At 50.7% G+C, this 15475-nt stretch overlaps 1 protein-coding gene across 1 annotated transcript; it reads left to right on the top strand.

Moving 5' to 3' along the window:
* Window positions 1-4873: 4873 nt before the first annotated feature.
* On the top strand, window positions 4874-5848 carry LOC134805425 (uncharacterized). Its single transcript, XM_063778733.1, has one exon. It carries the CDS (start codon window positions 4901-4903, stop codon window positions 5846-5848), a length of 948 nt encoding a protein of 315 aa, XP_063634803.1. The 5' UTR covers window positions 4874-4900.
* Window positions 5849-15475: the final 9627 nt, after the last annotated feature.

Here is a 15475-nt window from a genome sequence, read left to right on the forward strand (position 1 = left end):
GCAACAGGAGCTCGAGCGGCAGGCCGAAGAGGACCTGAGGGCCGCGTCCAAAAAATTTACATTAAGACGGCTTGCCCGCCATCCGGAATCATTCGGGACGACAAGTGGGTCAGACGATGAAGACCGCACAGCCCTGGCCCTGAACCAGCAGGTGCGTGATAGTCTGGGGCTTATTAAGGACGTGGCCACCAAGTCCAAAAACCTAAAGGGCACGTACCAGCGTATCCTGAAGGAGGCTATGGCTGCGATCCGGGAAGCAGTCGGCGAGTTGAAGGGCCGGACTGTCTCCGATGAGACGAGGAGGCTCGCCGCCGAAAACGCTCGCCTAAAGGCGGAAATGGCCGAGCTCCGTAAGGAGATGGGCGACCTGCGTGCTGGCCTTGGGCAGCGCCTCGAAGGGACGCGCCAAGAGACGGCGACACCACCTGCTCGGGAGCAAGGCGACTTGGAGCGCAACATCGTTGCCAAGGTGAGTGCCATGATGGGTGCAAGGTTAAGCGCCTTGGAGGAGAGACTGCTCCCACAGGAACCTACCCAGGCGTCGACTGCTCCCACACCTTCCAAAGCAGGAAGCTCTCCCCCCGGTCGCACCCCAGCTCCTACCAACCCATCGGGTGCGAAGCGGGCCGCGAAGAAGAAGAAAAAGAAGGAGGGGCCCAAAAAGCCTCCTACGAGTGTTCCTGGTCCCGCTTCCCAAGTCCAGCAGCCTCGGCTGCAGACACCAGTGCCAGCCTCTGAAGAGCCGACGACTGTGGTCAAGCGGGGTAAGAACAAAAAGAAGACTTCCGCTGGAGCGGCGACGACTGCGAAGCCACAACAGCCGGCGGCACCGCGGAAAGCGCAAGAAGGGAAGGGTCGCAAGAAGGCCAAGGTGACACTGCGCCGTAGTCCTCACCCTGCAGATGGGAGCAGAAGAGAGAGGCGTCACCTACGGAACGGTGATTACGGAGGCCAAGTCCAAAATCTCCCTAGACGGGCTCGGTATCACCGGTCTGAGGTTCCGTAGGGCAGTGACAGGGGCGGCAATCTTGGAGATCCCGGGCCCAGTCACCACCAGTGGCGACAAAGCAGACTCCCTTGCTGCCAAGCTGAGCAAAAAGCATTTTTCCAACGAAAAAAAAAAAAAAGGTTAGGTTAGGTTAGGTTCCCCCCCCCCTCGAAGTGCTGCCACCTTGCCGTGGTGGGGGGGCTTGCGTGTCTCAATGATCCTCGGGGCTACGCCGGACAGGGCTACCCATACCGGACAGGCCTGGGGTGAGAGACCAGACAAAGAGCGGCACATGACGGTTCTCCCCGCGTCCCTCTGACGGAGCAGAGGGCGCAGGGGAAGTACATAGGGTGGGCGGGCCTGGCCTGAGATGTGTGTGGATCTCACGAGGCCAGGTACCCGCGACGGAGGCACGCACGGTGGTGGTGCGCGTGCACCGTGTTTGAAGGAGCCCTAATATTGGGCAGCGGCCGCCTTCGAGCGGCGTGGGATGGCGGGCCTTCAAGGCTCGCGGCGCGACGGGGCTGACAGTTGCAGTCATGCGACTGCTGGGTGAGTTTCGGCTCCCCGTCGGGCAACCCGTAACCCGCACTGAGCCGGCCGGGGGTGCTGCTCATTGAGAGTAGCACCGCGTGGAAGAAAACCACTATAATAAATTACCCCAATCCCAAGGTGAGCAATCGCGCCGATGGGATGCGTGGCTGGAGGGAGTCCAGTCCCGAGCGTGCGGGGGAGCTCACCCCTTAAAAAAGCTAATCATGGAGATCAGCAACTTTAAAATTCTCCGGGCGGGTACCCAATCCCGTTCACTCGCTTCGGCGGGTGAGAGCCCCGTCGTATACGGAGGGGGCAAAAGTTGCTTCGTGGGCCGGCGGGATGCCGGCTCTCGTGAACACGACATTGGCTATGAACAAACGGAACTCGATTACGCAAGCGATATGGATATTTTGCGGATGAGGGGAGGAAACTCTGAGGACGAGGAGGAAAGGGTCTTTCTTCCGCGAAGCTCCTTGGCGCGTTCGCCCGTGCAGGGGCCTGTCCCTGCACCGTGTACATGGTGCCGTCCGAGTCACCCCCACTTCCCGCTAGAATCCCTGGGTCTATTCGGGTCAGGAGGACTTTGGCGACCCTCTCGAACCTGGCCTCACGGCCTCCCTCGAGCAACCAAAGACAGACTCCTCCCTCCGTCCGGCGGAGAGACTACTCAGAAGGAAAAAAGGCTCGCGGGCGCTTCCTCGAAGGCCCTGGTCCCGCCTACGGTGCCTGCAAAGGGACCTTCCTCCTCAGGCTCTGTGGGGAGGAAGAAGAAGAAGAAGCCCCGGAAGGGAAGCTCCGCCCAGGAAATCCCGGCCCCGGTAATGCCAGGCTCCGCCGCTGCTGCGCTGGCGCCTGCACCTGCCACGTCAACCTGGTCCGAGGTAGGAAAGAAGGGGAAAAAGGGAAAGCCCAAGGGTGCAAAAAAGGAGGTGAGCCCGAATACGAACAAGGCTCCACCAAAGAAAGCCCGGAAGCTTCGCCTTCCTAACACATCAGCGGTGGTGCTGACACTGATACCCCAGGCCGATAGCAGCACGAGCTACGCCGCCGTACTCAGCGAGGCTAAAAGCAAGGTCGACATTGACTCGATGGGGATCGCGGGTGTTCGGATCCGAAGGACCGCCACGGATGCCCGCGCCTTCGAGATCCCCGGAGCGGCGAGCGGCCAAAAGGCAGATGATCTGGCCGCCAAACTGCGGGAGGTGCTGGACCCTGCCCTGGTCCGTATATCTAGGCCCACCAAATGCGCGGAGATGCGCATCTCGGGCCTGGACGACTCCGTACTTTCCTCGGAAGTGGTGGCGGCGGTAGCAAAGGAAGGTGGCTGCGCAGAGGAGGACATCAAGTCCGGGGAGGTCACGCTCGGCCCTTCGGGGTTGGGTACGGTGTGGCTGCGGTGTCCTATCGCAGCTGCCAAAAAGGTGGCGCAGGGCGGACGGGTCCGCGTGGGGTGGGTGTCGGCGCAGGTCAGACTGCTCGACAGTCGGCCCACGCGATGCTTCCGATGTTTGGAAGTGGGACACGTGCGTGCGAAGTGCAAGTCGGAGGTGGATCGGAGCCTTATATGTTACCGTTGCAGTGGGACGGGCCATATCGCGCGTGACTGCAATGCCACCGCGCATTGCTCATTGTGCGCCGCTGCGGGCATCCGTGCAGACCATAGGGTGGGAAGCAAAACATGCAACCCACCCAAACGGAAGAAAACTGCTGCAGGTGGCCCCGGAGCCTCTGCGCAGCCAAGTCCCCCACGAAGGCCTGAGCCCGGGGTCGAGGAGGATCGGACAGCCAATGGCTAGGAATGGCCGTCCGGTATCTTCAGGCGAATATCAACCATTCCGCCAGAGCTCAAGACCTCCTGCTCCAAAGCATGGCGGAGTGGTTGATACATGTCGCGGTGGTGGCAGAGCCCTACTCTGTGCCCCCGAGGGACAACTGGGCTGGTGACAGGGATGGCCTAGTAGCGGTTGTCACGCAGGCCCAAGCTAATGCGCCGCGTCACCAAAACGTCACCAGAGGCCACGGCTTTGTCGCCACACTATTAAGAGACACGATGGTGGTCGGGGCGTATTTCTCGCCAAACAGGAGATTGGCCGAGTTCGAGTCATTCCTGGATGAGGTGGGCTCTCTGATCGGCAGCAGTCGCCCGGGGCTGGTGCTCGTCGCGGGAGATTTTAACGCCAAGTCCACGACATGGGGATCCCCAGCGACGGACGCGAGAGGGCAGGCCATGGAAGAATGGGCGGTCGAAGTGGGGTTGCAGATCCTCAACAGGGGGTCGACACACACGTGCGTGCGACAGCGGGGCGGGTCAATTGTGGATCTAACAATGGCCAGGCATGGTCAGGCAGGCATGGTCTGTTCCCTGAAAGAGGTGTATGGCAACCGCCAGCGATGGGTGGGAACGCTACCAGCACTGCGGTAGAGGAGGACATACCTCCTGTCACAGAGGGGGAACTCGGGGCAGCGGTGTTAAGGCTCCGGCTGAAAGACAGCGCCCCCGGACTTGACGGTGTGCCCGGACGTGTCGTGGTGCTCGCGCTTGGTGAGCTGGAGGAGAGAGTGAGGGCCCTTTTCCACGCATGTCTCCAACAAGGTCGGTTCCCGCGAAGCTGGAAGACCGGTAAGCTCGTCCTTCTTCAGAAGGACGGGCGCCCGGCTGAGTCGCCGTCGGCCTATCGCCCCATAGTCTTGCTTGACGAGATGGGCAAGCTCCTTGAGCGAGTGCTCGCGGCCCGTCTCGTCAGACACCTCGGGGAGGTAGGACCCGACTTGCACGAGTGCCAGTACGGCTTTCGGCGGGAAAGGTCGACCATTGATGCCATAGCGCGGTTGAGGGTCCTCGCCGATGGGGCAGTCTCACGGGGTGGAGTGCTGTTGGCAGTGTCGCTAGACATAGCGAATGCCTTCAACACTTTGCCCTTTGAGACTGTCAAGGAGGCACTGAAGTACCACGGTGTGCCCCACTATCTCAGAATAGTAGTCGAGGACTACTTCAGAGACCGGGCCATCACATACCCGACTCAAGCTGGATGGGCAAGCAGGACGGTCACGTGCGGTGTCCCACAGGGGTCAGTCCTCGGACCACTCCTGTGGAACATCGGGTACGACTGGGTGCTTCGCGGTACCAACCTGCGGGGCGTCAACGTACTGTGTTACGCTGACGACACTCTCGTCACCGCAAAGGGGAGCACCCACAGGCAGGCCGTCCTGCTCGGCACAGCAGGGGTAGCTCACGTGGTGAGTCGCATTAGGGCCTTGGGACTCGAAGTGGCCCTCAACAAGTCCGAGGCTCTCTGTTTTCACGGGCCTCGAAACGCACCGCCTCCTGGGCTGGAAATAGTGGTCGGGGGAACCTCCATCGCCGTCGAGTCGACGATGCGGTACCTAGGCATTGTCCTCGACAGTCGGTGGAGCTTCACTGAGCACTTTGCGCGGAAGGCGCCAAAATTGCTGGCCGCAGCCGGAGCACTCGGGGGACTGCTCCCGAACACCGGGGGACCGGGCAGCACATGCCGCCGCCTTTATCAGGGTGTTGTGCGCTCCATGGCACTCTATGGGGCCCCAATATGGGCAGAATCCCTGAACGCTCGGAACGTGGCCCTGTTGCGCAGACCCCAACGGGTTATAGCCACAAGAGCGATACGAGCGTACAGGACGGTCTCCTTTGAGGCGGCGACGTTGCTGGCCGGCAGCCCACCATGGGACCTGGAGGCTGGGGTCCTGGCGGCGGTATATTGGCAAGTTGCGGAAGAGCGGGCGGCGGGAAATCGTCCACTTCCGGAGGAGATCAAGCTTTGGAGGGAGGAGGCCAAGGATGACCTTCTCCGGAGGTGGGATGAAAGGCTAGAAGCCCCGAGCGCAAGCCGCGAGGTGGTGGGCGCAGTACGCCCAGTCCTTAGGGACTGGTTGAAGCGCGACTTCGGGCCAATGACGTACCACTTGACACAGGTACTTACTGGGCACGGTTGCTTTGGTAGGTACCTGTGGCGAGTGGCACGACGAGAGGACACAGCGGTGTGCAAGCACTGTGACAGAGGTGAGGAGGACACGGCGCATCACACCCGCGCCGTATGCCCTGCGTGGGATGAACCGAGATCGGAGATGGTTGCGGTTCTTGGAGCAGACCTATCGCTGCCGGCAATAGCCAGTGCGATGGTCCGTAACAGAGGCACCTGGGAGGCGGTCGTCGCGTTTTGCGACGCTGTCATGTCCCTAAAGGAGGCGGCGGAGAGGGAGCGAGAGGACGATCCCCTCTCGCTCCCTATCCGCCGAAAAAGGACCGGGCGGAGGCGGGCCGCGTATGACCGCCGCTTGCCGCCCTAACTGGGACCTCGGGCAGGAGATCGGGGGGTCTCCTGCCGAGAGTGTCCCGAGGCGGATAAGGCTCAAAAAGTGCACACCTAGGAGGGACAGTGGCAGTGGCAAAAGCCGCAATAGCTGAGCCCGCAAGGGCGACACGCACATGGCAGGGCCGAGGTAAGCGCCAAGCGTTCCCTTAGCCCTACCTCAGGCGGAGCGAGGGTACACCGAGGGGTTTTAGTGGGTAGGCCTCCCCCTAAGGGAGGAGAGTCCCACATAACTCCCGACCCCCCCCCCGGGGGCGGGAGTATGCGTAACGCATTTCCCCTCGTAAAAAAAAAAAAAAAAAAAATTAAAAAAAAAAAAAAGGTTCCCCCCCCCTTCGAATGCTGTCACCTTGCCGTGGTGAAGGGGCTTGCGTGCTCCAATGACCCTCAGGGCTATACCGGATAGGGCCTCCCAAGCCGGACAGGCCTGAAGAGAGGGGCCAGACTAAGAACAGCACACGGGGGGCGGCTCCGCGTGTCCCTCTGAAACCAGCAGAGGGCACAGTGCGAGACGCCAGGTTGGGTGGAGTTGGAGCTCCATGCAATAGCTGCGACAGGTGGCTTGGTCCACCTGGCGCGATGTTGTGGCTACGGCCACCGTCGGGCAACTCGTAACCCGCACTGAGCGGACCGAGGACCTCCCTCACTGAGAGGATGGTCACGTGGAGTTAACCACTATAAAAAATCCCCAATCTTAAGGTGTGACTGGCGTGCCGATGGGATGCATGGCTGGGGGGAGCCCAGTCTCGAACGTCAGGAGGGGGGCATACCTCTTTAAAAAATAGCAAACAAAAAAAATGAGTGGCCAGAAATGGGAAAAACTACCCCAGGAGGTACCAATCCTCCGTGTCACCACAGAACGGGCAAGTGCCCGCGCTGTGGTGACATGCTGCCCACCGTATTCTGGGGGGGCACACCGCTCAAGGACGAAAACCGATGACCAAGGCAAACGTTTAATGGACAATGATGCAGGTGACACAATTTTAAGGTTGCGAGGAGGAGGGGACAAGGATGGTGCAGAGGCGTCCGATACGTCACCCACTCCAAAACCCCCGATGGTGGAGTTCCGCCCAATTCGGTACAAAGGCGGGCGTTTTACACGTCACGCTGTCCCCGATAGTGAAGACGGAGAGGAGGAGGCGCCCGTGGTACCGAACGAATACGTGCGGTCACCTACGCCAATCCCCACGAGGGTGTTCTGTAAGAGAAGGGCTCGCGGCGGGCTGGAAATGCTCCCGTCAGGTAACGAGGAATTCTTTTCCCCCGGAAAAGTAGACATGCGCGACCTGCCTGGTGGGGAAGTTTACTGGTCGCCGCTGCAAACAGACGCCGAAAGCGAGACGGCTGACTCCGACGGCTCGCTGCATGTTCCCTTCTCCGGCCGATCCGGGGAAGTGCGGAAGCGGCTGCTGAGCGAGGAGGACGGGTCGGGGGCATCTGATGGTGATGCTTCCGTTTCCGGAGCAAGGCCCGGCTTCGGGCCAAATAAGAGAGGACGAGGAATCTGCGTGGGTGCGGCCCGGGCCAAAGCTAAACACCCGAAGCCGGAGCAACCACTCGAGACCACCCCACAACCCACGGAGGTCACTGCGGGGCCCCCGATGACAGCGACCCCCTCGTGGAGAAGATCTCTCCCGGACTTACGGGTGGTTCTGTCCCGCTGCGATCTCGAGTCTGTGGCCCAGGCACTCTCTCACAAGAGCGGCAGAATGGGGTCAGAGACGGCGACCCCTAATGCAAAAGAGTGGGAAGCCCGCGTGGGCGACAGAGAGGTGGATTGCATATCCGATGCGGAGAGCGTGGCATTGTTGAGCTCTGAGCCAGCTCACGGCAACGAACATGGTGATAGACGGGCTGAGGTGGACTGCAGCTCATTGAGTGACAGTGACCACGGACGACTCCGGCAAGGTCACAATCTGTCACAGGGGTCACAGGGGTCGGACTCCGAGGGGGTCCCCAGGAAGAAAGTCCAGTCCAAGTTTAAGCAAGGACGCAGTCGGCCCTCTTCCACAGGCTTTGGACTGGCCTCGCAAACGTTGGAGGATTTCCGCCGCAAAGAGGTAGACAAAGCTAAAGCTGACGCGGAATTAGAAGACATGACCATCCGCATGCGGCCAATGGAAGAGTATGGAGACGCACATGGTTCTGACATAGAAGACCAGCTTATGTCAGCACTAAACACACAAGTGCTCGACAGCGTGGCAGTTGTAAAAAAAGTCATTGCCACGTCAAAGAACCTGAAAGGTACCCACCAGAGGAAGCTGAAAGATGCTGCCGCTGCCATCACGGATTTTGCCCAGGTGATGCTGGCCCGCACCACCACGGAGGAGACGAAGAAACTGCAGCGGGTCATCGCTCGGCTGGAATCGCAAATGACGGATCTCCTAAAGGATCAGACGGAGTTAAGAAACGAGCTGCGGCTCGCAAGAACAGCTCCTCCCTCTCAGATCCCGGCATCACAAGCACCACGTGTGATGAAGGGAAATATCTCCCAAGAGGAAGCTGAGCGCGAAGTGATGGTTAGCGTGGGGAAAATGATAGACGCCAGGCTAGAAGCATTGGAGGATAGGCTCCTCCCAACTAAGACGGTAAGGCCAATACTGGTCTCAGACAAGGCAAAGCAGGTTGCACCACAGGCCACCAGCACCGCGGATAGAAGGCAAGCAAATCCACCCCCCACGAAGCCCTCGGCTGGCTCAGCTCCCAGTGATCTGCAACCAGCTACGGCTCCCACTAATAACAAGAAGCCGGCGAAGAAGAAGGGCAAGAAAGAAGAGAGGACGGCGCAATCCGTGGAAGCCCCACTGGAGTCCCGCGCATTGCAGCCGGCCCCAACAAAAACAAGCAGATGCTCTTCCAGTTCGGATTAGTGCATTGTGCTAGCTAGACGTGTGACCGAAGCGCATTGTCTAATTGCAATTAAGTTAAACAACAGGTTTCTTATCGCACCGGCCGGCTGCCCGGCAGCCGAACACGTGTGCGCATCTATTGTTTGTACACAAGTAGTGATGAAGTGTAATCGGATTTATAATGGGTGACAAATATAAAGGACACGAGTTGTACAATGCTAGTCATAACGATAGTGTAACATCGACACGAAAAAGTAGTGAGACAGACCTAACTAATGAGAAGATGGATTACCTACCTATAAACGACAGTGGAAGTGTAGAACGACCTGAAAAACGAACGAGGGATGAGGAGGAAAATCAGGATCAGGAAGGGGAGTGGAATCTAATTGATCGAACACGTAAAAGATTAGATAGAAAGAACTCTCGAAGTCCAATTTTGAGCGAACGCATCAATACGGATAATATCGAAGTATGCGTAACTAACAAAGAAAAGATGCCAAAACAAATCGCACTATCCAAGATTCTGAAGGCTAATAACATAACGGGTGTACTCCAAGTTAAGTATGTCAATTTATATAAACTACGCTTAATATTCGATACAGACATAAGTGCGGACAGGTTTTTGAACTCGGGAGAAATTAACAAACTTGGGTGGAGGTGCTACAAGTCTTCAGATGTGGGAATATCTTACGGCTTAATCAGAGATATAGAGATAGAAATGTCAGATGAAGATATTACAACTAATATTACAAGTGACATGGAATTAATAACCGCGAAACGTTTAAGTCGTAGGTCAAATGACGAGGGCGGCTGGGTTAAATCAGAAAAGGTGCGACTAGGATTTAAGGGCAATACGTTACCACAATACATTTATATGAATGATTTAAGAATAAGAGTGGAACCTTATGTATTTCCAGTCACTCAGTGTTCAAAATGTTGGAGGTACGGGCACACATCAAAGGTATGCCCGTCAAATAGACTTGTTTGCCCCAAATGTGGAGGAAACCACCCTTACTGCGAAACTATAATCTTTAAGTGTGTAAACTGCAGTATGAATCACATTTCGTTGGATAGGAAATGCCCGGTATTCTTAAAAGAGAGAAAAATAAGAGAAATAATGAGTGAACATAACCATACTTACCAGAAAGCATCAACGCTGTACTCTCCACCTTCTCCGCCTATTCATCAGCCCGCTTTCCGTCCCGAAATAACATCTGAGGTTTCAACCGCCAGAGGCTACGCGTACGCGGCTAGCCAAGAACCGACAAGACCACCAAAATCTAGAGAAACTCAAGAAACTCGGGAATCTGACAACAACGGCTCAGTTGTACGCACGCAAGCGATTATACATCACGAAAACACGCAGTCGCAAAAAACCAAACGCGCGAAGAATACAGGGAATAAAAAGCCAAAACAACGCGATAATGTCGATACAGATGAGTGGGATATGTCGTGTTCGGAAGATACAACTGAAAATACAACGGACCAGAAAGAAGAATCAACAACTAAACAACGAAAAACTAAGAGAGATAAATCGATGACATTTAGTCAATTACTGGATAAGATAAAGGGAATATGTTTTTCACCAGAGGAAACTGTAAAAGCTAAATTCGGCAACATAATTCAAGTATGCATTCAGTGGGCTATTAACTACTTATTAGAAAACATCTCGGAAATACCCTTATTAAGTTATTTAGCACATTCAAGCAATTAAGCATTTTGCAATGGAACGCCCAAAGTTTAAGAAATAAAATATTGGAGTTAGAATTACTACTTCGCCAAGAAAAAGTACATATTTGTATTATTAGTGAGACATGGCTACATCTTGACATTAATCTATACATATAATAAAGCTGAAGAGGGTCGAAAGTCTGTACATGGAAGATATTTGAAAAAAAGTTGGCTGGGGAGACTTAGAATTGATAACAGAACACGTTCCAACAGTTTTTAGAATTTTTGTCTGTTTGTCTGTTTATCTGTTTATCTGTTTGTCTGTTTATTTGAACGCGCATCACGTGAAAACGGCTGAACGGATTTTGATGAAAACTTTACTAATCTGTCGAGAAAATCCCCGGCCAGGTTATAGGCTATAAAAATTCAACCCCTAAAAGGGGGGGTAGCCACAACACTCGATTGACTTAAGTTTGCCCCTAAATCGTATGGCGCTACTTAGGAAGGAGGGGCAATCTTTTTTCAAATATGTGCTAACACTATAGAGTACCCTGGTAAACTAACAGATGGCGCTGAATTTAATACGATGTGACATAAATAAGTCACCGAGGAAGGATTTTGCCAAATTAACTCTAAGTTTAGAAGACCCCTTTTCTAAAATTTCAATCAATCGTACGGATATCAACAAATTTAATTGAATAATTGTGTTGATTTAATAATACAACAAAATTAAACGACAGTAAATTAATTGCCCCTCATTGCACAGTGCCATCTTTTGGGGAGCTGAGTAAACATTAAGTAACCAAGAAAACTAAAAATGAGTTTACATAGTTACGTAGTGGTAAAATAAACACACATATCAACACGCGTATAATTGCATAAAATTATTTATTTTCTCCGTCATGAATTATACCTAATTGTAATTATATCGCATCCATATCAAATCCATATTCATACGTATCGCCTCCTTAAGCACTTAATAATGGCCACGAAGTTGGGTACTTTGAAAAAAAAAACATTGACCTCTGTCATTTGCAGTGCCGGATTTTCTTTTAAGCAAAATAAGCACTTGCTTAGGGCACCATTGTCTAGGGGCACCAAAAATTATCGAAAAATTTACGCGTTCGCTTCGCTCGCGTTTTCAATAACTTTCTAAGATATGATAAATGTGACATTCGGTTGGCAACTGCAGCAGCATTACTCTGCTGCAACGTTACTGCTGCAGGACTGTCAATTTTCGTGATAAAATAATGTGTCCACACTAAAAGTAAAAATGTACACCTGTCTATCAAATTGCGTTTTTTTTATATCGAAAAATTGTCGCTTCGCTCGCGTTTTCAATAACTTTCTAACATATCATAAAGGTGACATTCAATTTTCGTGATCTAATGATGTGACTGATTTCCATACTAAAAGTAAAAATGTACAACTGTCTATCAAAATGCGTTTTTTATATCAAAACATTTTCGCGCTCGCTTCGCTCGCGTTTTCAATGACTTCCTAACATATGATAAAGGTGACATTCGGGTGGCGACTGCAGCACGTTTAGGTAATCTGTTGCAACGTTAGTGGTGCGGCACTGTCAATTTTCGTGATATAATGATGTGACTGATTTCCATACTAAAAGTAAAGATGTACAACTGTCTATCGAATTGCGTTTTTTTTATATCGAAAAATTGTCGCGCTCGCTTCGCTCGCGTTTTCAATAACTTTCTAAGATATGATAAAGGTGACATTCGGGTAGTGACTGCAGCAGCATTAGGTACTCTGTTGCAACGTTATTGCTGCGGCACTGTCAATTTTCGTGATAAAATGATGTGACTAATTTCCGTACTAAAAGTAAAAATGTACAACTGTCTATCAAAATAAGTTTTTTACATCAAAAAATTTTCGCGCTCGCTTCGCTCGCGTTTTCAATGACTTCCTAACATATGATAAAGGTGACATTCGGGTAGCGACTGCAGCAGCATTAGGTACTCTGTTGCAACGTTACTGTTGCGGCACTGTCAATTTTCGTGATAAAATGATGTGACTGATTTCCGTACTAAAAGTAAAAATGTACAACTGTCCATCAAATTGCGTTTTTTTATATCGAAAAATTTTGGCGCTCGCTTCGCTCGCGTTTTCAATACCTTTCTAAGATATGATAAAGGTGATATTCAGTCAGGGACTGCAGCAGCATTACTCTGTTGCAACGTTACTGCTGCGGCACTGTCCATTTTCGTGATAAAATGATGTGACTGATTTCCGTACTAAAAGAAAAAATGTACAACTGTCTATCAAATTGCGTTTTTTTATATCGAAAAATTTTCGCGCTCGCTTCGCTCGCGTTTTCAATAACTTTCTAAGATATGATAAAGGTGACATCCGGGTGGCGACTGCAACAGCATTAGGAACTCTGTTGCAACGTTACTGCTGCGGCACTGTAAATTTTCGTGATAAAATGATGTGACTGATTTCCATACTAAAAGTAAAAATGTACAACTGTCTATCAAAATGCGTTTTTTATATCGAAAAATTTTCGCGCTCGCTTCGCTCGCGTTTTCAATAACTTTCTGACATATGATAAAGGTGACATTCGGGTAGCGACTGCAGCAGCATTAGGTACTCTGTTGCAACGTTACTGTTGCGGCACTGTCAATTTTCGTGATAAAATGATGTGACTGATTTCCGTACTAAAAGTAAAAATGTACAACTGTCCATCAAATTGCGTTTTTTTATATCGAAAAATTTTGGCGCTCGCTTCGCTCGCGTTTTCAATAACTTTCTAAGATATGATAAAGGTGATATTCGGTCAGGGACTGCAGCAGCATTACTCTGTTGCAACGTTACTGCTGCGGCACTGTCAATTTTCGTGATAAAATGATGTGACTGATTTCCATACTAAAAGTAAAAATGTACAACTGTCTATCAAAATGCGTTTATTATATCGAAAAATTTTCGCGCTCGCTTCGCTCGCGTTTTCAATAACTTTCTGACATATGATAAAGGTGACATTCAATTTTCGTGATATAATGATGTGACTGATTTCCATACTAAAAGTAAACATGTACAACTGTCTATCCAATTGCGTTTTCTTAAATCGAAAATTTGTCGCGCTCGCTTCGCTCGCGTTTTCAATAACTTTCTAAGATATGATAAAGGTGACATTCGGGTGGCGACTGCAGCAGCATTAGGTACTCTGTTGCAACGTAACTGTTGCGGCACTGTAAATTTTCGTGATAAAATGATGTGACTAATTTCCGTACTAAAAGTAAAAATGTACAACTGTCTATCAAATTGCGTTTTTTTATATTGAAAAATTTTCGCGCTCGCTTCGCTCGCGGTTTCAATAACTTTCTAAGATATCATAAAGGTGACATTCAATTTTCGTGATATAATGATGTGACTGATTTCCATACTAAAAGTAAACATGTACAACTGTCTATCGAATTGCGTTTTTTTACATCGAAAAATTGTCGCGCTCGCTTCGCTCGCCTTTTCAATGACTTTCTAACATATGATAAAGGAAGTGATCCAAAGGACTCGAGCCTTTTAGCTCTTTTTTTAGGGCTCGCCTCATCTCTTGACGCCTAAAAGGCTAAAAGGCTATTTAGCTCTTTAGCCCCCGAGCCTAATTCTATTTAAGAGCCTAGGCTCTTGGGGCTTAATAAGGTAATTGTAAAATATTTTATCGGGACACAGTGGATACAGTCCTCTAGCATATCCATCTGTCAACTTTACTTCAAGTTCCGCCTCCAGGGGAGAGGGAGAGAAATTAGGATTAGAAATTAGCCGCTTACTGACACAGACCGAATTCCACGCGGGCGGAGCCGCGGGCACAGCTAGTATTAGAATAAGCGGCTATAACGTCTTTCGTCAGGACAGAAATGATGGATATGGAGGGGTATGTATCTTGACTCATTATTCTATTCAAGCGCAGCAATGTCCAATAAGTACATTAAACTATGACATTGAAATGATACACGTTCAACTATACAATTGTCACGATGTAAGTGATATTGTTGCCATATATTGTCCACCGAGTATCAATACATCGCAAAATGATTGGGACCACATTTTTTCACAATTTAAAGAAAAAACTCTGATATTGGGAGACTTCAATGGACATCACTCAAATTGGTCAAATAAATCTAACCAGAGGGGGACGCAAATCTTCGACAGCCTGATAGATTATAATTTCATTTCATTAAAATGATGGTCAACCGACTAGACTAAAAATGGTAAATGGGAGGCTGCAGAGTTCATCTCCAGATATTTCGATAGCATCAACAGATTTAGCCCTAAAAACAGAATGGACAGTTACAAATGAATCTTTGGGCAGTGATCATCTTTTCATCAAAATACAAATGAAAATGAATTACTCTGTCGATATAAGGAAAACGCGCAACTTTAAAAATGCTAACTGGGACAAATACCAAAACTATCTTGATAATATCTTCTCCAATTTCGTGTTGTCTGACAGTCCTCAAGAAGCATATGATCTATTCTTAAAACATTTAAACATAGCGGCTGACCTATATATTCCAAATATTAAATTTAATCGGAACCCTACAACCAATTTTACCCCAAAACCGTACTGGAACACGGAGCTTTCAAGAGCGGTGGCCGAAAGAAGATTAGCATTGGCTCAATTGCGAAGAAATCCGACCCCGCAAAATCTGGATAGGTTAAAAGAAAAAACTCGAATTGCTCAACTTAAGATAAGAAAGGCTAGAAGTCAGAGCTGGCAAACATTTTGTTCATCAATAGATAAATCTACGTCCTCTAGCGATATGTGGTCTCGTATGAAGTGGCTAAAAGGCATTAAGTCAAACAGGGCTTATACAGATAGTGAAAAGATCGACGATCTACTGCACAGCTTAGCGCCTGATTATGTGTTACCGGCAGCCCCAAGTTTTAAGTCTAAGAACTTCCATCTAAGTGCCGAGATTTCACGCCAAGAACTTGACAGCTGCATGAAATCAAAGGATACCGCCCCAGGATGTGACGATATTTCTTATTCTATGTTAAAGTATTTACCCGATTGTGGCAAAGAAATCTTATTGCGTCTGTACAACATATTCTTTGAGAGTGGCTATGTT

Source organism: Cydia splendana, unplaced genomic scaffold (genome assembly GCF_910591565.1).
Source record: "Cydia splendana unplaced genomic scaffold, ilCydSple1.2 scaffold_10_ctg1A, whole genome shotgun sequence".
In the NCBI taxonomy this organism is placed as follows: Eukaryota; Metazoa; Arthropoda; class Insecta; order Lepidoptera; family Tortricidae; genus Cydia; species Cydia splendana.

Excerpts from the sequence above, each read along its gene's own strand:
- LOC134805425 (XM_063778733.1), top strand. The coding sequence starts at position 4,901 with ATGCGGTACCTAGGCATTGTCCTCGACAGTCGGTGGAGCTTCACTGAG.